At 39.5% G+C, this 24,719-nt stretch overlaps 1 protein-coding gene and 1 long non-coding RNA gene across 2 annotated transcripts; both read right to left on the reverse strand.

Moving 5' to 3' along the window:
- On the reverse strand, window positions 4,548-6,886 carry LOC107619120. The gene is made up of 3 exons (XR_002362307.1): window positions 6,839-6,886; window positions 6,586-6,743; window positions 4,548-4,627 (listed from the first exon to the last, which is right to left on the reverse strand). It is a non-coding gene; the product is annotated as an uncharacterized LOC107619120 (long non-coding RNA).
- Window positions 10,243-10,719, reverse strand: LOC107610804. The gene has a single exon (XM_016312807.1). It carries the CDS (start codon window positions 10,717-10,719, stop codon window positions 10,243-10,245), a length of 477 nt encoding a protein of 158 aa, XP_016168293.1.

Here is a 24,719-nt window from a genome sequence, read left to right on the forward strand (position 1 = left end):
TGTCTTAGATTTTGATTTGAATTTTGGTAATGCCTGTATAGTACTTATGCAACAAAGTTGCAACTCATGCCTTTACATGTACAGTCGAATGTGAAAGGAATATATAGTTACTTATGGTAATTTTATCAAGTTCTATATGTTTTATATATGTCCTAGCATATATTAGTTGCTTATTTGAACCTTAATTTATTATTAATTTATATTGAGTATGTTTGTTCAGAAAAATATAATTGACAAAGCTATTGTCAAAGTCATGTTGCTCCCAATTAAAAATTTTAAGCCTATTGCTATTTCTTTTACGAGCTATAATTTGAGATATTTTTGCTTTACGTGTCTAATTATTTGCTTATATTTAATGCTATAGAATTTTTGTTTATTTTTAACATTTTGATAATAGTAGTAAGTGATACTGTTGGTGGTACCAAGTTTATTAAGATGCTCAGGATAGGTCGTTACACGAAGAAATCAAAGTTAGACTCAGTATGTCAGCAAACTCAAATAGGATCCACTGCAGCTTCATCCGTGCCCCATGTGGATGGCCTAATTCCCCCCTCTGGTGGTACTGGTGCCACCCTAATCTCATCTTTACGCCCCTTTCGACCACCCCGTACCGAACCATTGCCTGCTCCACAGACTTACACGAATGGTGCTCAACACTCAGAACCGCCTGATGAAGACTTAGACTCAGAGGCAGATGAGGTAGATTCTTTTGAGCAATATGTTGACAACCTGTTTGCTGCATCGGAGGCTCTGAAGCGCAAGACACACAAGACAACCAAATTTTGGGATGTTAAAACAATTGGTATACAAGAATTTATCCCATGTATTTTTTATGAGTAATTTTTTTTATGATTTCATCGCATCTTGGTCACAGTGGTTACTCACACAGACTAACTATGATAAACAGAGTCCAATGGAACAATCAAGCAACTTCATTTAAGTGTGAGAGAGGCTATGAAGTCACCTAACGGTAGAAAGATCGTACTCAGGTTCAACGATAGACTGCAACCAGTTGGAAATGAAGCTGGTATACTAAGCGGCGTTGTCGGAATGCTAGGATCTGACTACACCAAATTCCTAATCTGCGAAAAGGACTGGAGAAAGGTTTGCTCTAGGGACAAGATCTATAATGAATGTGTAAAGGTAAATCATTATATTTTTGAACAATCCCGGAATCTTAATTCGACGCCTACTAATAATTTAATTATAATCTTGCAGGAATTGTTCCATTTTGAAGAAGATAGTGGAGGAATTATCAAGCGTACAATATTAAAAATGCTAGGAAGGGCTTGGAAGGACATGAGGAACCATTTGTATCATCACTTTTACAAATCTGATCTGACTCTTGAACAAAATATTAAAGGCCGTCCACCAAAAATTACTGCGGATCATTGGAGATGGTTCCTTGATTATCATAACAGTGAAGAAACAAAGGTAATTTATTTTTATTTCATACTTTCAAAATTCTTTTTATATCACATTGAGTTAGTCAAAAATAGTGTCTAGTAGCTCTACTTTTGATGGCATAACAGGAGAAGTGTAGGAAAAATGCTGAGAATCGATTGAAGCAGTTATACACTCATACTGGCGGATCAAAAAGCTTGGCAAGACTCGGAGAAGAAGAGGTAATTTAGGATTCACTTACTTTTTAAACCTTCTCTACGTATACATATTCACGATTTAAGCTATATTGTTATAGTCGGAACGACAAGGGCGTCCAGTTAATAGGGGGGAGAGTTGTTTGTCTTAACGCACAAACGATCTAATGGATCCTATCTCCATGATGCAGCTCGGGCTATTGGTGTAAGTAATGTGTTGAGAATCGCTATGTTGTTTCTAATAGGTTTTGTTTGTTAAAATTGTGTTCAACATTTGTTCGGTTAGCAATTAGCTAATAATGATAATGTTCTCTTATCTAAATGTGTTAGAAAGAATTGTGGAGATTGAGCAACATGATGAATCATCTAGACTGTTGTCTCAGAATGATTCACTTGCTCAAGCTCTTGGAAAGGAGCACCCAGGTAGAGTGCGTGGCATGAGAATCGGACTGACTACTAGTCAAGTGTTCAGTACGAATTCACCTCAGCCGAGTATTGGAACTCAAAGGGAGGAGACCCAAAGGGTGTTGCTTGAACTACAAGCAAAGCTGGCGGCTGAGAAACTAAAAAGGAAGGCAATGGAGGATGAAGTAGCAGCCGAGAAGATGAAAAAGCAGGCAATGGAGAGTGCTCTTATGTGTCTAGTTCAAGGGCAAGGTAGGGAGCTGCCAAAATGGCCGAAAATAAATTTAAATTTTTGGAAAACCAGATTGCGGTGGTTTGGAACCGCCGCAAAATACATTTTAAAAAACACAACGGTCAAAAGAACAGCAGCGGTTCAAAACCGCCAGAAAATGCGATCGAATTTACTGTTGGCCAAATGGCGGTGGTTTGAATCTGCCACTAAATCAATCGACGCCATTCAAGGGGTTTCGCTGCGGTTGTGCCAGCGGTTCAACGAAACCGCCGCAAAATCAAATGTCCACGCCCTATACTGCAACGGTTTTCGAACCGCTGGTAACTTGTTTTGCGGCAATTAAAAATCGTCGCTAATCCTTAAATAAACCGCTGCTAAGCGCTAGTTCTCCTGTAGTGATGGTCATCAAAATTTATTATTTTTTGCCATTACTTTTAGCCATCAACCCAATTCATTTAGTTTAGTAATTTGACAATATACTTTAGTTCACACTTTTAAACATGAATGGCTAATTAATAGCAAAAAATAATAAATTCTGATGGCTCTCTAACATTTTTTTTTAAAAAATTAGTCGTTAGAAATAAATTTGATTAAACTAAAATTTTAAAAGTTATTTTATAATCAAATTTAAGAACATTTAAATAGTAGGGAAACAAATTAACTATGATAGCTTAGGTTATTTCAATCAAAATTAAGTTGTATCGTTGACAATTAAAATAATAAAAAGCCATGCTTTTGAGAAATGAACCAAACCAACAAGTTTAGTTGGATTAATCGAAAATCAGTCAATAGACCGATTCGATTTGAATAAAAAATTGGTTGATAATAAGCCAATAAAAAAAATTAGAAAAACCAATTAAAGAATTGGTTAATTGGTCTAATCAGTATAATCTTTTAGCTGTTGATCAGTTTGAAATAGTAAAACACAAAAAGTTACTTTTTTAATATATATTTTATATATTAATGTTGCGTTTGTTTTTGAGAACAGGATAAGACAAGACATGAGAACAAAACACAAAGTATAGAGATACAAAATTTAGTGTTCTTGTATTCTGTTTGATGATAAACTAGAACAAATTATGAAAATCTAATTTATTCTCATTTTTTATTCAAAAAATTTGAGAAGAAAAATATAATAATAAAAAATATAATTATGAACAATTAACAAGAATAAAAAAATAAAAAATAAGTTGTGTCCCTTATTAATATCCCTGTGTCTTTCTTGTTAAGATGGATGGACACAAAATATAATAATTCAGTATTTTTGGACATAATATCTCTATTTATGTCTCATCTGTCAAATACGATTTTGTATTTCAGTGTCTTATTTCTGTAAATAAATGCAGCCTAATATATTATTTTATTATTCGATTCAACTCCGATTGAATTTCTTGAACTTTTAAATTTTAAAAATTCTAAATCTAATAGTTCAATAATCACTTCGGTTTTCATAACCTTATAAAAAGTTCATCTGAACCAATAAGAATTATAAGAGAATTCTCCAACAAAATGCAAAAATATAAGGAGATGAACTATTTGAAAAGAAAAATCAACATCAGAAAACAAAATAAACTTAATTTCAACAAGAAAACTCGTAAAGTAAACTATTAGCTAAAGCAATAAATCAAGAAGGTTCAATTGTAACTTTCTCAAAAATAAAATTCTTCTAAGCTAGATTCACCTGAGCTATGTTGCTACGAAAACCAAATCCTCAGAAGATCGGCATCGAAGTTGCAGTGTCGTTCCTAATTCCTCCCAATAAATACTTAACCCAACTCTTGTTTATTTTTAGGAAGAATAGCACGATCTCTTACAAAAAAAATAATACTTTGTCTCTCTAATATTATTATTTTGGTACTGTAACACTCTACTACACAGAGTTTTACGCTTAAGTTATAGAATAGAGGTAATGTGGTGTTACGGACCTCTAAACAGCAAAATAAATACATAATAGAGAAGAGGTTAATATACTAGGAGCCTTGAAACAAAACGGGAAAACAAAAGAATCGCAAAATAAAAAGCGCAACGCTCAACGGAAAGGATTACTTGCGTGCTAAGAAACCTAATAAGAACATGGTAAAGATAAGAAAAAGAATAAAGGAAAGCCAAGGAAACAGCATAACTAGCTCCTGACTCAGCCTGCGAAGCTAAGGCTAGCCGGAGGATATATACATACATATAAACATACATAATTATCCCCAAAATACACCAAAATACCAAGGTAAACTCCTATCTCTCCCTCTGAACCTCTAAGAGGAGCAGCATACATAAGTTACTTGGAGAGTTCGCTAAGTACATATATACATATATACAACAGAAAACCAAAATACACCCAAGGACTACTTTGCTTCCCAGGATCCAGACGCCGAACGAGGAGCCTCTCGACCTGCATCTAAAAAACAACAATACAATATCCAGTTCTCAGCATGGTAAAAGTGCCACGCATATAATAAATAAGGTCCTGAGAATGCCATAGGCAATCTTAGAACTCCGTTATTCAGTTATCCAACTTAAGCACTAAACAGAAGCCATAAATAGGGGTAGGTATTCTAAATCTACCTAAATTACTCAATTTCAATCCTAATCTAACACCAAACCATTTCTCCATTTCCTCCATCCCTCCAACATTCAAAATGCAACAGAAACAAGTAACCAAATAAGTTCACGCACAAGTAATGAGCAGATAGTACGAATAGCAAGTATAACAGATAGCAGGTGATATATTTCAATTCGGCAAACCCAGAAAATGCATAGCAATCAAAACAAACAAATACATATGATGCATGCCTGTCCTATGGCAGATGGGGCCCATCTGTCGGTTATCCAGCTAACCCGACAAGTCCGAAAAAACTTAGACTGTCCCCCGTCGCGCATCCCCAAGAGTCTATGCATAGAGTTCACATTCATTCATCATATAATCACTCAATGGGGGCTATCCATACCCGGGAATTTATACGTGCCCGGTCACTCTTACGACGTAGGGTCAACAGAGTATCGAGATTCAACCTGGAACACGTGGTGGTGAGCCACGGTTTTTACCCAGGGAAACTCGTATCTCAGATATCATTATTCATAAGCCATTTCATAGTCATAATCATTATTTATCATTCATTAAGCCATGGCATATTAACTTCATTCATTAACCACTTCCTTTTCACACTTTTCATCACATTTGCCTCTTTCTTCACTCTCAAGTTATCTCAGACTCCTAACTTCTGCTATTTACCAAACATACTAGTAGGATCTAGGGTTAACAGGGCAAAAATAGGGGTTTTAGAGTTTAAAAATCAGGTTTAGAACAGAAAAATAAAGGTGTTGAAAAACAGGATATGTGCGTATGCACACACCTATGCGTGCGCACATCTCAACAAGAAAGCAGCACGTGTACGTATGCACGAGTGCGTGCGTGCGCACACATCACTTGGTGTGCAAACGCTTCTCCTGTGCTAGCGCCACCAACAGAAAGCCTATCTTGATGTGTGCGTGGGGCGTGCATACGCACACTTTTGTGAAAAATACCAGGTGTGCGTGTGAACAAAGGCGTGCATATGCACAAGTAGATTTTTGCTTCTGTTGGGTGCGTGCGCACGGCTTTGTGTGTCGGCACACGTCGGAAAACCTGGTTCTGCTGCAAGTTACAAAAATTCAGTTTTTCGCACCAATTCTCCAGCATCCATAACTTTCTCTACAAAATTCAGTTTTCCGCAAACTTTATATTGATCTCAAGCTTGTTAAATCCTCTTTAATATAAAACAAACCTTATCTTTATTCAAAATTTGTAGAGCAAGATATGGACTGCCGAAGTTCGTCAAAATTCACATTTTACCAAAAAGTACCCCAAACCTTATTTTTGCCAAAAACCATATTTTCTCCTCCAAGAACTCATTTCCAGCCAACCTAATATACCACAAGCATCAATATAACAACCCTTAACCATAGCACAACCATTCTTACAACCTAGCTCAATAACATCATATTCCTTCCACTTTACCAATTTAGCCACAAACCACATAGTACTACACATACTAATTCTTACCATTATCATACAATCCTTCAATCCTCATTACAACATTAATTTATCAAGTCAATGCCAACAAGTCCAAATTATACCATTTACTATCTCAACCACACCATTACCTTGCCATAATCATCACCATTATACAAGCATATAGACATACATATATTTAATTCCCATTATTAATTACTCAACACCGTATCATATCAATTTATACATCAATATCACAAACACTAACCATTTAACAAAACAAAGCTTTTCAACCTATCCTATAATACTCTAGCATAAGTTTTCACACAACCATAATTATTAAACGTGCGAAACTTAAACCATACCTTGGCCGATCACTTAGTTCACCCAAGGCAGCCTCACAACTCAAAATTATAGCCCCTCCAAGCTCAATCAAACAGCCCTAAAACAAGCCTTGGTCACCAACAAACCTCCAAGTAATTCCAATTCAATTCCAATGCATAAACACCCACTTAACCTACACCTAATACATATATATATATATATATGTATATATATGTTCTAATTTAGTTTTATATTACCAAAAACAAGATTGAACTAGGGTTAGGGTGTTCTTACCATACCCATATGCTCAATGGCTTGAGCCCACAAGTTCCGGAAGCTAACTTGAACCTAGAACACAAAAATTGGACAAGATTCACCATAGGTTTCCAAGTTTACCAAAGAAAGAGGGATAGAGATTCTGAACTTAATAGGAGACTTACAAGTGAAATTGTTCAGATAGAAAGGTAGAGCTCGATGCGCTGAGCGCGTGGCCATGAACGGTGCGGCGATCGGAGCCCGGATGAGGAAGTTATGGTAGTTGGAAGGAATGGTGATGGTTAGGGTTCTTCTTCCCTCTCCCTTTCTGTTATGGCGTCCAGCAGCTAATGAGGAAGAAGAGAGATGTTGTTTCATTTAAATGTTTGGGTCCGGTTGGACCCATGGGCCCGGTTTGGGCCTCGGTTCACCCAGTTCGGCCCTTCCGGTTCGATTTTAGGCCAAATTTTCGAAATTGGTATCAAAAATCTCGTTTTGACGAGCTCTATCCTATTTTGATATTAGTTTTGAATTTTCAGCTTTCCTAATTAAAATTCAATTTATTAACTAATTACTTACCGATTTTAGCGGGGTTTACATCCTACCCACCTAATTAGGAATTTTGTCCTCAAAATTCAGAGTGAGTTACCTGAAAAGAGGTGTGGGTAGTTCTTCCGCATCTCTGATTCAAGCTCCCAGGTATGTTCTTCAATACCAGCCCGACTCCAAGCTACTTTCACCAAAGAAACTTCCTTTCTGCGTAGACGCTTGATGCTGGTATCATCAATCCTAACCGGAGTTACTGGAAGCGTCATATCTTCTCTCACTTGAACTGATTCTGGTTCAAGGACATGACTAGGGTCAAAAGTGTATTTACGAAGCTGCAATACGTGGAACACGTCATGCAGGTTCGAAAGATGTGGTGGTAACGCGATCCTATACGCCACTGGTCCAATTCTCTTCAGGATCTCAAACGGCCCAATATAACGGGGATTTAACTTCTTGGTTTTAATGGACCTCCCTATTCCAGTGGTCGGAGTAACCTTCAGGAAGACCTGTTCTCCTTCCTCAAATTCTAAAGGCTTCCGTTTTCGGTCAGCATAGCTCTTCTGACGACTTTGAGCTTCAAGCATTCGACTCTGGATTCTTTTTATTTGCTCAGTGGTTTCACTTATCATTTCAGGTCCTATCAAGCTCTTTTTTCCTGCCTCATACCAACATAATGGAGACTGGCATTTTCTTCCATACAAAGCCTCATATAGAGCCATTCCAATACTCGCATGATAGCTATTGTTATAAGCAAATTCTACCAGAGGCATATATCGATCCTAGCTTGCCGGTTGATCCAAAACACAAGCTCTTAACATGTTTTCCAAGGTTTGGATTGTTCTTTTGGATTGGCCATCCGTTTGAGGATGATAGGCAGTACTTAGGCTTAATTGAGTGCCAAAAGCTTGCTGAAAAGCACCCCAGAACCGTGATGTAAAGCGAGGATCTCTATTCGATATAATGGTGAAAGGTACGCCATGTAACCTCACAATCTCCTTTATGTATAAGCGCGCCAACTCCTCCATAGTACAACTTATTCGAATAGGCAGAAAATGAGCTGACTTGGTCAGTCGGTCTATAATCACCCAAATAGCATCACAACCGGTTGGAGGGTTCCTGCTGACCTTTGGTGTTCAATCTTGACTTTCTGACAAGTTAGGCATTTAGAAACATGTAACGCCACATCCTTTTTCATTCCTGGCCACCAGAACATCGTCTTTAGGTCTTGGTACATCTTGGTGCTTCCAGGATGAATTGAGAACCCGCTCTTGTGAGCTTCCTCCAATATGCTTTGTCACAAATCCCCGACATCTGGTACAATTATCCGGCCCTTGAACCTCCACAACCCATATTTATCTTCTGACACTCTCCATTGCTTGCCTTTCTCAATCGCTGGCAAAATCTTATACAATTTTTGGTCATTCTGATGAGCCTTTACCAGTTCAGCCTTGAAGTCACTTGAGATCTGTAACTGGCTTAGGCATAAAGTCCCAAACTCTTATCTGATTCCCAGTTTCAATCCTTGAAAGGCTCTCAACAACTCTTCCTCCCTTAGCATCATCCAAGCGGCACATAAGGATTTCCTACTCAAAGCGTCTGCCACCACATTTGCCTTTTCTGGATGGTAGTTTAGCTCGAAGTCATAATCATTCAGGAGTTCCATCCACCTCCTCTGACGCATATTCAATTCTTTTTGCTCAAACAGGTACTTCAAACTCTTATGGTCTGAGAAGACTTAAAATTTCACTCCATAGAGATAATTTCTCCAAATCTTTAAGGCAAAGACAATGGCTGCAAGTTCCAAATCATGAGTCGGATAGTTTCTTTCATGTGGCCTTAGCTGACGTGAGGCATAAGCTACAACCTTATGATGCTGCATCAACACACATCTCAATCCTTTCAAGGACGCATCACAGTACACCTCAAATGGTTTTCTCGGCTCAGGCAACACTAATACAGGGGCGGTAGTCAATCTCTGCTTTAAGCCAAGGAAACTCTCCTCGCACTCGGGAGTCCATACAAAAGGAACATCCTTCCTGGTCAGCTTTGTCAAAGGCAAAGCGAGCTGTGAAAACCCTTTGATGAACCTTCGATAATAACTTGCCAAGCCTAAGAAACTCCTAATTTTCTGTCACTGAAGTTGGCCGCTCCCAATTCATCACCGCCTCAACCTTAGCAAGATCCACTGCTATTCCTTGCTTACTCACCACATGACCAAGAAATTTTACCTCAAACTTCCAAAACTTACATTTGGATAGCTTGGCATACAACTTTCTATCCTTCAAAATTTGTAGCACTAATCGTAAGTCTTTTGCATGCTCATCCTCGGTCTTAGAATAGATAAGAATATTGTCAATAAACACAACAACAAAGGTATCCAGATATGGATGGAAAATTCTGTTCATGTAATCCATGAATATCGCCAGAGCATTAGTTAGTCCGAAGGACATCACGGTATATTCATAGTGGCCATAGCGCGTTTTGAAGGCAGTTTTACGAATATCCTCATCTCTGACCCTTATCTGGTGGTATCCAGATCGTAGATCAATCTTAGAGAACACACCGGCTCCCTGTAATTGGTCCATTAGGTCATCAATCCTTGGCAACAGGTATTTATTCTTCACTGTAACCTTATTCAGCTACCTATAGTCAACGCATAAGCGCATACTTCCATCATTCTTCTTCACCAGTAATACCGGTGCACCCCACGGTGATACACTTGTTCGGATAAAATTTTTACCCAACAGATCCTCCAGTTGAGACTTCAATTCGGCCATTTCTAGAGGCGACATCCTGTAAGGAGCACTCGAGATTGGTCCGGCCCCAGGTACTAAATCAATAGCAAACTCAACTTCCCGTTTTGGTGGAAATTCATCAATATCGTCAGGGAACACTTATGGAAACTCACACACAACGGGGATTTGTTCCAAGTTCTGATCATCACCCAAAATTTCCGCAGCTAGCAACAATATCCCCTGACATTCAGCCCTAGAACAGTTCACCATCATGGAATTCAAGTAGTAGTTATTCACTACAACTTGCCCTTCAGTGCCTTCAGGCATGAAATACACTGTTTTTGTCGAGCAATCTAGTAGAACGCGGTTCTTGGATAACCAGTCCAATCCCAGAATGAGATCAAGACCAATCATCGGTAAACAAATTAAGTTATGCACGAAATCACGCCCTTGTACTCGAAAAGGAACTTGGGGGCACCCTAACTTAGTCACCATAGCCTCGTGGGTAGCATTATATACCTTTAAATCATACCCCAGTACTACTATTTTCAATTCTAGCTCATCAGCCTTCTCAAATGCAATAAAAGTATATGAAGCTCCAGAATCAAACAAAGCATTCAAAGTTTTACCTGCCATCTCACATTTACCTCGGATAAATGCCTCTGACCCCTCAGCGGCTATAGAAGAAGTAGTGTATACCCTTCCTGGTTGCTGCACTCTGCCTGTCTCATACCTCTTCTTCTCTGGGCAACTACTAGCCAAGTGTCCTGGCTGCCCACAGGAGTAACAGACTCGAGTCCCAAACCTGCGGCCCAGAATGATACTTTCCACATCTATGGCAACTCATATCCTGCTGTGGCTGCTTCCCCTGTCTCCTTCCCTGATTAGCACTAGCATTAGGCCTCTTGGAGTTGCCTTGCCCCTGATTGTTCTGAGGGACAAAGCCACCATGCTTGAACTGTCTGCCCCTATGTGCAAAATTTCTCCCTGTGGTCCTCTGGAATGGCATCCTCAGACCCCCTTTTTCTGCTGTAGCCCTTCTGACACAATCCTCCGCCACCCTGCTCCTATTTACCAACTCAGAAAACACCTAAATCTGCATAGGCACCACAAAGCTCTGAATGTCACTCCTAAGGCCTCCTTCATACTTTATACACTTCTACTCAGCAAAGTCCTCAGGAGCTCCCTGACAGATGCGTGAGAAGCGGCACAATTCCTCAAATTTACTGGTGTACTCAGTGATGGTCATCTGTCCCTATTTAAGCTGAAGCAGTTCAAGTTCTCTGGCATTTCTAACTGAAGTGGGGAAATATTTTTTATAGAATTAATCTCGGAACAACTCCCAAGAGATCACAATCCCATCAGGCTGCAAAATGCGCCTCATACCCTGCCACCAGTGCTGAGCTTCACCATGCAACTGGTAGGTTCCAAACTCAACCCACTGCTCATCCGGAACCTACTATGCCTGTAATGCTCGCTCAATGGCTTGTATCCAGTTATTAGCATCGGTCGGATTCGAAGTCCCTCTGAAAGTTGGAGGATGAACCTTCAGGAAGGAATGCAGTGACATTGGACCATTCTCGTCATTGTTACCATTATTTCCATTATTGATTTGATTTTCCAGGGCTTCAGCTGTCACTTGCATTGCTGCTGCCATATTGCCTAATGCAGCCATGAAGTCTATAGGGTTAGCAGTGTTTCCTAATGCCTCAGGCATAGCATTGCCTATTCGGCCTCTACCTCGCCCGCATCCGCGTCTGCGAGTAGACATCTGGTCCCTATACACACCAAACAAGTGATATCAAGTTGATCAGTCTCAATATCTCAAGTTCAGTGCTTTAAGTCCCAAATGCATGCTCATGAACGTTTATGCCACATATATCAGTTAGATATCCTAATAGCACATAAACACATACACAGAGAATGCCCAAAAGCACAATCAGTCTGTCCTCAGGCTCTATAGGAACGAACTGCTCTGATACCATAAAGTAACACCATACTACACAGAGTTTTACGCTTAAGTCGTAGAACAGAGGTAATGTGGTGTTACGGACCTCTAAACAGCAAAATAAATACATAATAGAGAAGAGGTTAATATACTAGGAGCCTTGAAACAAAACAGGAAAACAAAAAAATCGCAAAATAAAAAGCACAACGCTCAACGGAAAGGATCGTGCTAAGAAACCTAATAAGAACATGGTAAAGATAAGCAAAAGAATAAAGGAAAGCCAAGGAAACATCATAACTAGCTCCTGACTCAACCTGCGAAGCTAAGGCTAGCCGGAGGATATATACATACATATAAACATACATAATTATCCCCAAAATACACCAAAATACTAAGGTAAACTCCTATCTCTCTCTCTGAACCTCTAAGATGAGCAGCATATATAAGTTACTTGGAGAGTAAGCGAAGTACATATATACATATATACAACAGAAAACCAAAATGCACCCAAGGACTACTTCGCTTCCCAGGATCCAGATGTCTAACGAGGAGCCTCTCGATCTGCATCTGAAAAACAATAATACAATATGGAATGAGAATCGGAGGTTCTCAGCATGGTAAAAGTGCCACACGTATAATAAATAAGGTCCTGAGAATGCCATAGGCAATCCTAGAACTCCGTTATTTAGTTATCCAACTTAAGCACTAAACAGAAGCCATAAACAGGGATAGGTATTCTAAATCTACCTAACTTACTCAATTTCAATCCTAATCTAACACTAAACTATTTCTCCATTTCCTCCATCCCTCCATCATTCAAAATGCAATAGAAATAAGCAACCAAACAAGTTCACGTACAAGTAATGAGCAGATAGTATGAATATCAAGTATAACAGATAGCAGGTGATATATGTCAATTAGGCAAACCCAGAAAATGCGTAGCAATCAAAACAAACAAATGCATATGATGCATGCCTGTCCTATGGCTGATGGGGCCCATTTGTCGATTATCTAGCCAACTCGACAAGTCCAAAAAACCTTAGACTATTCTCCGTCGCGCATCTCCAAGAGTCTATGCATAGAGTTCACAATCATTCATCATATAATCACTCAATGGGGGCTATCTATACCCGGGAATTTATACGTGCTCGGTCACCCTTATGACATAGGGTCAACAGAGTTTCGAGATTCAACCTGGAACACATGGTGGCGAGCCACGTTTTTTACCCAGGGAAACTCGTATCTCAGATATCATTATTCATAAGCCATTTCATATTCATAATCATTATTTAATCATTCATCAAGCCATGGCATATAAACTTCATTCATTAACCACTTCCTTTTCACACTTTTCATCACATTTGCCTCTTTCTTCACTCTCAAGTTATCTCAAACTCCTAACTTCTACTATTTACCAAACATACTAGTAGGATCTAGGGTTAACAAGGCAAAAATAGGCTATGGGAAATTAGAGGTTTGGTGGCATGAGACAAGAAGTGTAAATAGCAAGAAAATAAAGATGCATGCAAATAATTAAATGACAAGCAATTAAAGCAATAAAAATGGAAATTAAAGTGACAAAAAGAACTCCTGGTAGGAATTGGGGACCTAAGGATTCCTATCCTAGTTATGGACCACAAACATGGTAATTGTGTGGAATTAATCCCAATTAGTCAATCCTAATATCGAGAATTAGTCAAAAGGGCATAATTGATCTCAATCCACAAATTCTTACCAACTCTATTAATGGAAGGCTTAGTGTTAGTGGAAACCAAATCAATTAACAATCCTCACACAATGTGAAATGGACATCCACCACTCAAGTTCACCCAATGACCTAATTTTCCAACCAAGAGTCTGAAAAGCTAGGCAAAAATTCAACCAAGCATTTTATCAAACACTTAGAAGGCATAAAAAGAAAGCATGATAAAATAACAAGAAATAATAAATGCTACAACTACCAAGCAAGGAAAGTAAGAATAGCAACTCAATTCAATAATAAAAGAGCATGAAACATAAATTGCATTAAATGTAAATTAAAATAACAATAGTGTGCATAAACATAAAAGTGATAAAAATGAGAAATTAATAAGATAAACTAAGGAAATTAAGACAAGAGAACAAAGAAATGTAGAAGAAACTAGATGAAAACAAGAATTAAAAATAGAAATTATAAAGAAATTAAACTAAAAAACACTAATTCTAGAGAGAAGGGAGAGCTTCTCTCTCTAGAAAATGACCTACATGATGCTAAACTAACCCTAACTTTTCCCTCCTTTTCCACATGGAGTGAGGCCCTTTGATATAGGAAGAATCAGCTTCAGAAAGTCCGAAAACTGGGCTCTAGAGGCCCCGAAATCACCCCCAGTAATTTGCATTAAGTGAGTCACGTGTTGGGACTTGTGCGTACGCACACATGCTGATTTTCTTCTTGTGCGCATGCACACATGGATGTGTGGTTCTTGTGCGTACGCACAGTGGGCTGTGCGCACACACACTCCAATGTGTGCTTCTCTTTTGTTTTCTTCATGTTTTCTCACTCTTGCATGCTTTACCAAGCCATTCCTACCTTCTACATCTTAAATCACTCACAAACAACATCAAGGTATCGAATGGAATATAAATGGAATAAAATTGATTAAATTAAGCACAAAAGAGCATGTTTTCACAATTAAGCTCAATTTAGGGAGAGAACACAAAAGTATGCTATTTGGATGAATAAATGTGGGTTTAAGTGATGAAATCCACTCAAATCAAACCAAAATATATCGTCAAATATGGATTCATCAGTAGGTGGGAGAGGGTTAAGGTGGTTATTTTTATCTGGGGTAAAATTGTCCAAAAATTATTATTTTTTGTGAAAAGGACAATTTTATAATATTTTGTAACGTTGATGATGGTATTAATAAGAAAAAAGGTCGGGGACGATTTTGATTTTGACGCAAGACTTTAGAGACGAAAAAAGTACTTAACCCTTTTGTTTTTTGGTGTTGATGTTGTGCTAAATTTGTGTAAACTTTCAATATTGATATACATGCACATCACTTGTTTGTGAAAATTTATCAAAGATATTTTAATGAATATTTTGGTTAAATCCTTAAAAAATTGATGTTTGTTTTCATATTATTATGAGTATTATGAATTGATGATTAAACGTGAAAGCTTTAGTTTTTGAAAGATTGAGGCCTTTGTCTAATATTACAAGATTAACAAACTTGGTCCTATGTAATCCAATGGTGTCAACCTTGTATATCTTATTTGGTTTTGGATTATATTAGGAATAACTTTCAAATATTAAATTTAATTTTGTGATCTTAGTTATATGAATTGCATTGGTGTTTTGGGTTGATAACCACATTTTACAAAGCTTGTGGCTGCTCTATTATTGTGGGTTTGAATTGTTATTTGAATACACTTGTTTCTTCAACGCCTCAATGTCTTGAACTCTGCTTATCTTGCTTTAAGTTAGGTTTTAACATATTTGTTTCAAAAACTTTGTCTTTCAGGATGAGCGATAAGTGCAAAAAGGGGAAAGAGAAGGTAGAAGTGAGGACCCAAAAGAGCATAGAGAAGAGCAAGCGGCCCGTTTTTCCAATTTCTGTGGAAAGCTTGGAGGGTGCTGAAAATAATACTAAAATTTTATAGAGGTCTCCTCCGTACAACCAGCTAAGTTTCTCGATGAATACTCTGAACATGAGTTCTCTATATTCCAGAAGAGAATTCTCCACGCTGAGAAGAGGCTTGAAATTTCTAAGGACCTCTGGCGATTCACCGAGAAAAGCAAATTTTGGTTACAGAAGCTGACATCCAAGATATCTTAGAGCTTTCGCCAAAGCTAAGAGCCAAGGATGCTTATGAGAAGGTGTAAGAAGCTCGATTGATGCTTACGCTCACTTGGGGCGCAATCTTGGAGCGGCTAGCAAATCCTGGTAGTGCTTGGGTTCAGGGAAAGAAAGGGATTGGCTGTGGCAACAAATTTTATTGTACTTTATTATGCCAAGTACTCAAGAGACAAAGATAACTATAGATATGGCAATCCTTATATGATGTGTCTTGTGGAAAGCCATTGTATCTTCCAACACTCATCTAGCGCTCTATGAGGAAAACGCACGCAGGGGGTAACCAAGTGGTGCACGAATCCCACGCTTCATACAACTAAACCAGCAAGTGCACTGGGTCGTCCAAGTAATACCCGAGCGAGTCAGGGTCGATCCCACGAGGATTATGATGTGAAGCAAGCTATGGTTATCTTGTAGATCTTAGTCAGGCGGATAGAAGAGTTATTGGTTTGAATTTGGTTAAAATCATAAAACGAATAAAGGGTATAAAATACTTTGTGAATTGAATTATAATCAAGAATAAGAAGATGGTTAAGGCTTGGAGTTGCTTTGTCCTTTTGGATTAACTCTGGCCTTACTATCTTCTTCAATTGTGAATGATTTCTTCTATGGCAAGCTGTATGTGATCAACGCCATATGACCGCGGTCATTAATCTCCTCTTCTTCAGATCAAATGTCGGGTCAGTGGTTATCCAATCTGAACAGGGGTGAAGCTCCTGCAGTCCATTCTCCTTAATGATACTACTCAAAATGCCACAGACAAGGTTGAATCTTCCAAATCAGAGAATGTTGCGCCTTTGGGTTCTAGCCTCTACCACAGAGACCCTAATCTCCCCATACCTTGGCTGAACTGGTGTCTCGAGAAGTCCCCAACGAAGTCGTGATTAGCCGTGTAAGAGATGTATAATCAAGCTGGCGGTCCGATGCTTTCCAATAACGTATTCACACGAACCCAAGAAGAACACGGGTGGTTGTCAGGCACGCGGTCTTAGTATGAAGAATGGAGCTGATTGTCATGGATCGTCCCATTCATCAAGTTGAAGAACGAATATACATCTTAGAATTAAATAAAACACGGATTGAAGAGAAACATCAATACTTTTATTAATTTGTAGAACTCAGTAGGTCTCCTCCCTTCAACCTAGGAGGTTTAGAAACTCATACTGATAGGAAATACAGTGGTAAACGAAAATATGGCATAGAGGTCTGTATGATTATGTAAAATATCCCTTAAATACTAAACTAATGACTAAGGATTACATAAGAAAGGGTAAAACAGTCTTTTAGTGCTAAAATCCACTTTTGGAGCCCACTTGGTGAGTGTTTGGGCTGAGCTATGATGAGATCCACGTGATAGGAGCCTCTAGGTCATTAAACACTGGATAGGGGGTCCTCTTTGGGCATTTGGACGCTGGTCTTCTCCTTCGGGCACTGGACGCCTGGAATAGGGCAGGAGGCTGCCGTTGGATGCCAGTTTTGGGCCTTCTAATCTGAAGCAAAGTATAAAATATTATACATTGCTAGAAAGCTCTGGAAGTCAGCTTTCCATAGCCATTGAGGACGCTCCATTTGGACTTCTGTAGCTCCAGAAAAGCTCTTCTGAGTGCAAGGAGGTCAGATCCGGATAGCCTTTGCATTGCTTTCTGTGTCTCTGAATCAGACTTTTGCTCTATGTAACACCCTAATTAGCCTAAGCTTTACCTCGCGTCGTAAAGCAAGGGTTAATCAGAGATTACGACAGTTCTAATATATATATATATAGAAAGCTTAGTATAATCTAGAGGCCCGATGAAAGATATAGCTCAAATTTTGGATTTGAAAAGCGCAAAACATACTAACGAAGCTACTAGCTTAAGGCAAAAGAAACAGATAAGATATAACAAAAGATAAGTATATAATATCATAGGAAACTAGCCACGGCTCACAGAGTTTAAACAAGTTTTGTTTCTCAAATGTAAGCCTCTAAGCAAAACAAAATACAAAAGGAGAGATGTATAAACAAATTAAACAAAAAAGACTCCAAAAAAATCCAAGATCCTCCGCTTCTGTCACCATCCAAAGCAACTTACCGATGTGGGTTGCGACCTGCATATGAAAAACACAACAGAAATATGGTATGGGAACCGGAGGTTCTCAGTATGGTAACAGTGCCCAGTGATGTAGGATATAAGACCCCGGGATGCTAAAGGCAATCCTAAGCTCCATATCCATAACAAGATTTCAAACTTAAAGCATTCTAAAACAAATAAGCATAATGTATAAACCTTAACATAAATAAACCGGATAACCTATCTTAGGAATTTCTACTCTAACCAAACACCGCTGTCCCACAGCCTTCACCAACCGATCCTCCATGTGATCCCATCGCCGTCGCCTTCCTAACCTCCTCAATCCCAGTAGAAAGCACAATTAATAGCAATGCAAGTAATTCACAAGTAAAAGCATATAAGGCAAATAATTCAAATAGCAATTAGGCATGTTATACAAATAGGTAAGCCATTTCAAGTAGTCAAAGCATACAAACAGATAGAAAATGCATATGATGAATGCCTGTCCTAATGGCTGTGATATCATATTGTCGGTTCAACTGCCAACCCGACACATCTTCATGGAGACGCCACTCTTCGGAATTTTCATATGGGAACCACCGAGATATAGTGCTTGGATCACTGTCCAGGTACCGGCGCCTGCACGCTCTATTGATCCGAAGGGATGCGAGCGGGATACTCTTGCCACAGAACTCACATCTCAATGCAAGTAGGATGAACCACCGCCCTTACGCCGCCGCCGCTACCTCGACAGGCGGGATCCAACCGCCGTCCCTGCCGAGCGCATAGCGACTCATAATCTTAGTAAAAATAATATTTCAGTGGTTTTTAGAAAACATTTTCAGTATACATGGATCCATCATCTCATTCAGAGTCCTCGACTCATCTCAACCACTGTCCATTCATATCTCAGTTTCCAAATATCAACAGTTCATCATTTCTCATCTCATATGTCAATCATCCTTTACCTAACGTCAAACCAACCTTAGCACGTCAGAAACATAGGCCAAGAGTCCTAAAATGGTGTTAGAGAGGCTTACAACCTTGTTGGAAAGGTGGAATAATTGAAAACAAAGAAAATTTTGAGAAACAGGGCGTCTGCGGCCGCACAGGGGTGTGTGCGTGCGCACGCCCAGGAAGATTTTAAAAGTGTGCGTGCACACAAGGGTGTGCATATGCATAGATTCTGGAATTTATAAAGTCTGTTCACTCGAACAGGGTGTGCTAGCGCCCCCAACAGACTCCCCTTCCCGACTTGTGCGAGCGCACAGGGGAGTGTGCGTCCGCACAGGTCATACTTCTCCATTGATGTGTGCGCGCACTAGCTGTGCTAACGCTGCAACCAGTAGGCACTTCCCTGCCTGTGCGTGCGCACAGGTGTGTGCGTCCGCATAGAATAAGGTTTTCGCAGGGTTGTGCGCGCACACAAGGCTGTGCGTGCGCTTACATCAGAAATCATAAAATTCTGCAACTTTGCAAAATTTCAGATTTTCAACACCAACTTTGAATGATCATAACTTCCTCTACAAAATTCCAAATTTTTCAAAGTTTCTATCAATTAAAAGGGTTTTCAAAGATCTTTAATTTTAAATAAATCTCATCAAAATTTGAAAACCGAGGCATAAGTTATAATCGAACAAAGTTCATCAAAACCAACTTTTACCAAAAGTCACAATTTACCAACTATTCCAAAATCCTCAATCTACCTCCAATCAAAACAACACCAACCTCCCATTTACAAAACAAACTACCCTCTTGGGTCAAAGTTCACCATTTACCGAATCTTTCCATCACATTTCACCATTCTCCAACCATCAACACCAATCATGCAATACTACAATAAATCCCCATTCAACTTTTCAAACCACATAACCATATTATTAACATCAATTTCACATATATCTTAACATTATCAATCATCATAATTAGTCTCAATAATCTTCACCCCACCATAAATCATCATACATCAACATTTAAACAACTCATCAATCATTATAATTCAAACCTATCCTATGGGTCACTAGCCTATATGTCCATGAATATTATATACTACATAGAAGAAATCAAAACCATACCTTGGCCGATTCCCAATATGCCCTTAAACCAAAGTTGAGCACAAGCTAGGCTTTTCCAACACAATCCAAACTACCAACAATCACCAATAAGCTCCAACAAGTTCAATTACTCACCACTTCAAGCTATAACACACATAATTCACCATAATTCAACCTAGGGTTTATCAAACTTTAAATTTCACAAGAATTTAATGGCTCTTACCTTTTTCAATAGATTTGATAGCAAAAATCCAAGGCTAAGCAAGGATTAGAGCAAACCTAAACATCCAAAATCACAAAAACTAACTTAATCACAAACCCTAAGAACCGAAATTTTGGAGAGAAGAATAGAAAGAATTTCGTGGTTACCTCTCCAGTTTCTTGTATGGGTTTTATAGAGCTCTTCACAAGGAATGCGTAGCCATAAACGGTGCGGCGATCGGAGCTCTAAAGCTCAAGATATGAGCTTCGGAAGATGACGATGGATAGTGTTAATGGAGTCTCTCTTCTCCTTCTCTTCTCAGCTGGGGGTGTGTGTTAGTGAATGTGTTGTGGTTGATGGGTTCACAATGAACCCTTTTATATATTGGGCTTGGGTCCAACTTGGGCCCGGTCCAACCCGTTAGTGTTTTTAGCTCGTTTGGCCCAACTTCGGGCCAAACCTTTAAAGTTAATGCCCGATTTTCCATTTCTAATATTTTTCTAAGGTTTTTGATGGTTTTCACTTTTTCTCGTGCGGTCCGGGCAGACTTCAACCGGTTCAACTGTCGATTCGCGGTTTTTCGCAGAAAGCACATTTTTTGACTCAGAAAGATCCACTGAGTCCAAAAATCACCTTTAAATCCTCAAATTCTCACTCTAACTTTTTAGAGTCTAACTTGGGCAATTAATTACTTAATTAACCGGCTGATTAGTTGCGGTTCTTACATTCTCCCTACCAAATAAGAAATTTTGCCCTCAAAATTTGAATTACCTGAGAATAGCTCGGGATAATCCTTTCGCATCTCGGACTCCAACTCCCAAGTATGCTCTTCAACTCCGGCTCGCTTCCAAACAACCTTAACCAACTGAACTTCCTTTCCTCGTAGCTTCTTCATACTAGAGTCGTCAATCCTCACTAGCGTTACTTGGAAGGTTAAGTTTTCCCTCAACTTAACCAATGTAGGCTCCAACACATGAGCTGCATCCGGCGTGTACTTACGAAGTTGTGACACGTGGAATACATCATGCAGGTTAGATAGATGAGGTGACGAAGCAACTTGATACACCACCGGCCCGAATCGCCTTAAAACGTCAAACGGTCCTATATACCTCGGATTCAACTTCTTGGTCTTAATTGCTCTTCCAATCCCAGTTGTCGGTGTCACCCAAAGAAATACATGTTCTCCCACTTCAAACTCTAACGGTTTCCTTCTCTGGTCCGCGTAGCTCTTCTGTCGACTCTGGGCAGTTAGAATCCTTGTACGAATCTTCTTAATGTTCTCAGTAGTCTCTGCTATTACCTTAGGACCCAAAACACTTGCTTCACCAGATTCATACCAACAAAGTGGAGATTGGCACTTCCGCCCATACAAGGCCTCATACGGAGCCATCCCTATGCTCGCATGAAAGCTGTTGTTATACGCAAACTCCACCAATAGCATGTAACGATCCCAACTCCCGGGTTGATCCAACACACATGCTCTGAGCATATCTTCCAACGTCTGAATAGTCCTTTCCGACTGTCCATCGGTTTGTGGATGATATGTGGTACTGAGACATAGCTTCATACCGAAAGCTCTTTGGAAAGTTCCCCAAAACCTTGAAGTGAATCAGGGATCACGGTCTAACACTATGCTTGATGGCACACCATGCAACCTCACTATCTCCTTGATGTACAATCTTGCTAACTCCTCCATAGAACAGTTTACTCGGATAGGAAGAAAATAAGCGAATTTGGTTAAGCGATCCACGATCACCCAAACCGCATCAAATCCCGACCTAGTCTTCGGTAAACCGGTCACGAAATCCATCGCAATTCCTTCCCACTTCCACTGAGGAATCTCAAGTGGTTGTAGCATTCCTGATGGTTTCTGGTGCTCTATCTTTACTTTCTGGCAAGTCAAACACTTGGATACCACTGTAGCTACATCATCCTTCATCCCAGGCCACCAGAACATCTTCTTTAAGTCATAATACATCTTCGTGCTTCCGGGATGAATAGAAAACCCACTGTTGTGAGCTTCCGACAACAAGTCTCGCCTCAAACTCCCAACATCCGATTTACAAATTCTCCCATTATATCTCCACAACCCTTCATCATCCTTAGTGAATTCTTCACGCCTTTTATCACCAACTGGTTGAAACAATTGCTGAAGCTTCTGCTCATCTTGCTGAGCCCTTTGTATCTCTGATTTAAATGTGCTTGAAATTTGTAACTGGTTCAAACAAGCTCTTTCGACAACTTCACCAATATCCAGCTTAAGATCTACAAACTTATCTACTAGCTCCTCTTCCTTAATCCTCATCCAAGCTATTGTTAAAGATTTCCGACTCAACGCGTTTGCTACCACATTCGCCTTTCCAGGGTGATAACTCAACTCGAAATCATAATCTTTAAGCAACTCCATCCACCTTCTCTGGCACATATTAAGCTTTTTATGATCAAAGATGTACTTGAGACTCTTATGATCAGAAAAGATGCTAAACCTTACTCCGTACAAGTGGTGCCTCCAAATCTTCAATGCAAACACAATCGCCGCTAATTCCAAGTCATGAGTGGGGTAATTCACCTCATGCGGTCTCAGCTGACGCGATGTGTAAGCCACCACATTCCGGTGTTGCATCAACACGTAACCCAAACCCTTCAGCGACACATCACAATATACTTCAAAAGGTTCATGCGGTTCCGGTAGGATTAGAACAGGTGCTGAAGTTAATCGCTGCTTCAAAGTCTAAAAACTCTCTTCACACTTCGACGTCCACACAAATTGCACCTCTTTCCTCGTTAATTTTGTCATCGGTAGCGCAATCTGGGAGAATCCTTCGATAAATCTTCGGTAATATCTAGCTAAACCCAAGAAGCTCCTGACTTCCGTCACCGTCGTCGGTTTTTTCCATTCCATCACCACTTCTACCTTAGAAGGATCTACAACTATTCCTCCTTTGCTCACCACGTGGCCTAAGAACTTTACTTCCTCCTTCCAGAACTCGCACTTTGACAACTTAGCATACAACTTCCGCTCCTTTAAGATTTGCAACACAATCCTCAAGTGTTCCTCATTCTCCTTTGCCGTCTTAGAGTAAACCAAGATGTCATCTATGAAAACCACCACGAATTTATCTAAAAAGGGACGAAACACTCTGTTCATGTAATCCATGAAAACAGCAGGTGCGTTCGTTAACCCAAAGGACATTACCATAAACTTGTAGTGTCCATAACGCAGTCTTAGGGATATCGTCCTCCTTCACTTTGATCTGATGGTAACCGGATCTCAAATCTATCTTAGAAAACACTCCAGCTCCTTGTAATTGATCCATCAAGTCATCTATCCTTGCCAGCAGATACTTGTTCTTCACAGTCACTTTGTTCAACTGTCGATAATCCACACACAATCGCATTCCTCCATCTTTTTTCTTTACCAATAAAACTGGCGCTCCCCACGGAGATACACTCGGTCGAATGAACCTCTTATTTAGAAGCTCTTCCAACTGGGTCTTTAACTCTGCCAGCTCTATCGGAGCCATTCTATATGGCATAATTGACACTGGTCTGGCTCCCGGCACCAATTCAATCGCAAATTCAATTTCCCGTTGAGGTGGAAACTCAGGGATATCTTCCAGGAATACCTCAAGAAAATCTCTAACTATCGGTATCTGATCCAAGTTCTGGGCATCACCCAACGTGTTAGCAGCCAACAGAATATAACCCTGAAACTCCTTCCCAATACAATGCACCATTACGGAGTTCAGGTAATACCCCGTAGCTACTCTGCTCCATTCTCTCCCTCTGGCATAAACCGAATTGTCCGTTCAAAGCAATCCAACAAAACCCGATTTTTTGACAACCAATCAAACTCCAAAATCATCTCTAGCCCCACCATTGGTAAACAGATAAAATCATGCACAAAGTCTCTACCCTCCAGCTTGAAACCTACTTGTCTACAACCTGACCTAGTTATAACTGTCTGATATGGAGTATGTGCATGCAGATAAAATGGTAACTCTGACACTTTCAAGCCTAATTCCTCAACTTTAGCAAATGAAATAAATGAATGCGAAGCTCCAATATCATATAATGAAACTAAGGACTTATCACCAATTAGACATATACCTTTCATCAATGGATCTGCCTTAGAAGCATCCTTGGCATTCACAGCAAAGACTCGCCCTTAGTGCTGACCTTGACCCGCACTTTGGTTCTTCCCACATGTGCAATCTCTCGCAAAATGACCAGGCAAGCCACAGTTGAAGCACCCACCTATACCAATTGATGAGCGGATAATTTATACGCTTTTTGACATTGTTTTTAGTATATTTTTAGTAGGATCTAGTTACTTTTAGGGATGTTTTCATTAGTTTTTATGTTAAATTCACATTTCTGGGCTTTACTATGAGTTTGTGTGTTTTTCTAGGATTCGACCCTTACTCACGTAAGGTATTACTTGGACGACCTAGTGCACTTGCTGGTTAGTTGTATCGAAGTTGTGACAATTATGAATTAAGATCAAAGCACCAAGCTTTGGAGCCATTACCAGGGATTGTTCGA

This window comes from Arachis ipaensis, chromosome B01 (genome assembly GCF_000816755.2).
Source record: "Arachis ipaensis cultivar K30076 chromosome B01, Araip1.1, whole genome shotgun sequence".
NCBI lineage: Eukaryota > Viridiplantae > Streptophyta > Magnoliopsida > Fabales > Fabaceae > Arachis > Arachis ipaensis.

Coding starts and splice junctions, on each gene's coding strand:
- LOC107610804 (XM_016312807.1), bottom strand. CDS start 10,719: ATGGCAGGTAAAACTTTGAATGCTTTGTTTGATTCTGGAGCTTCATAT.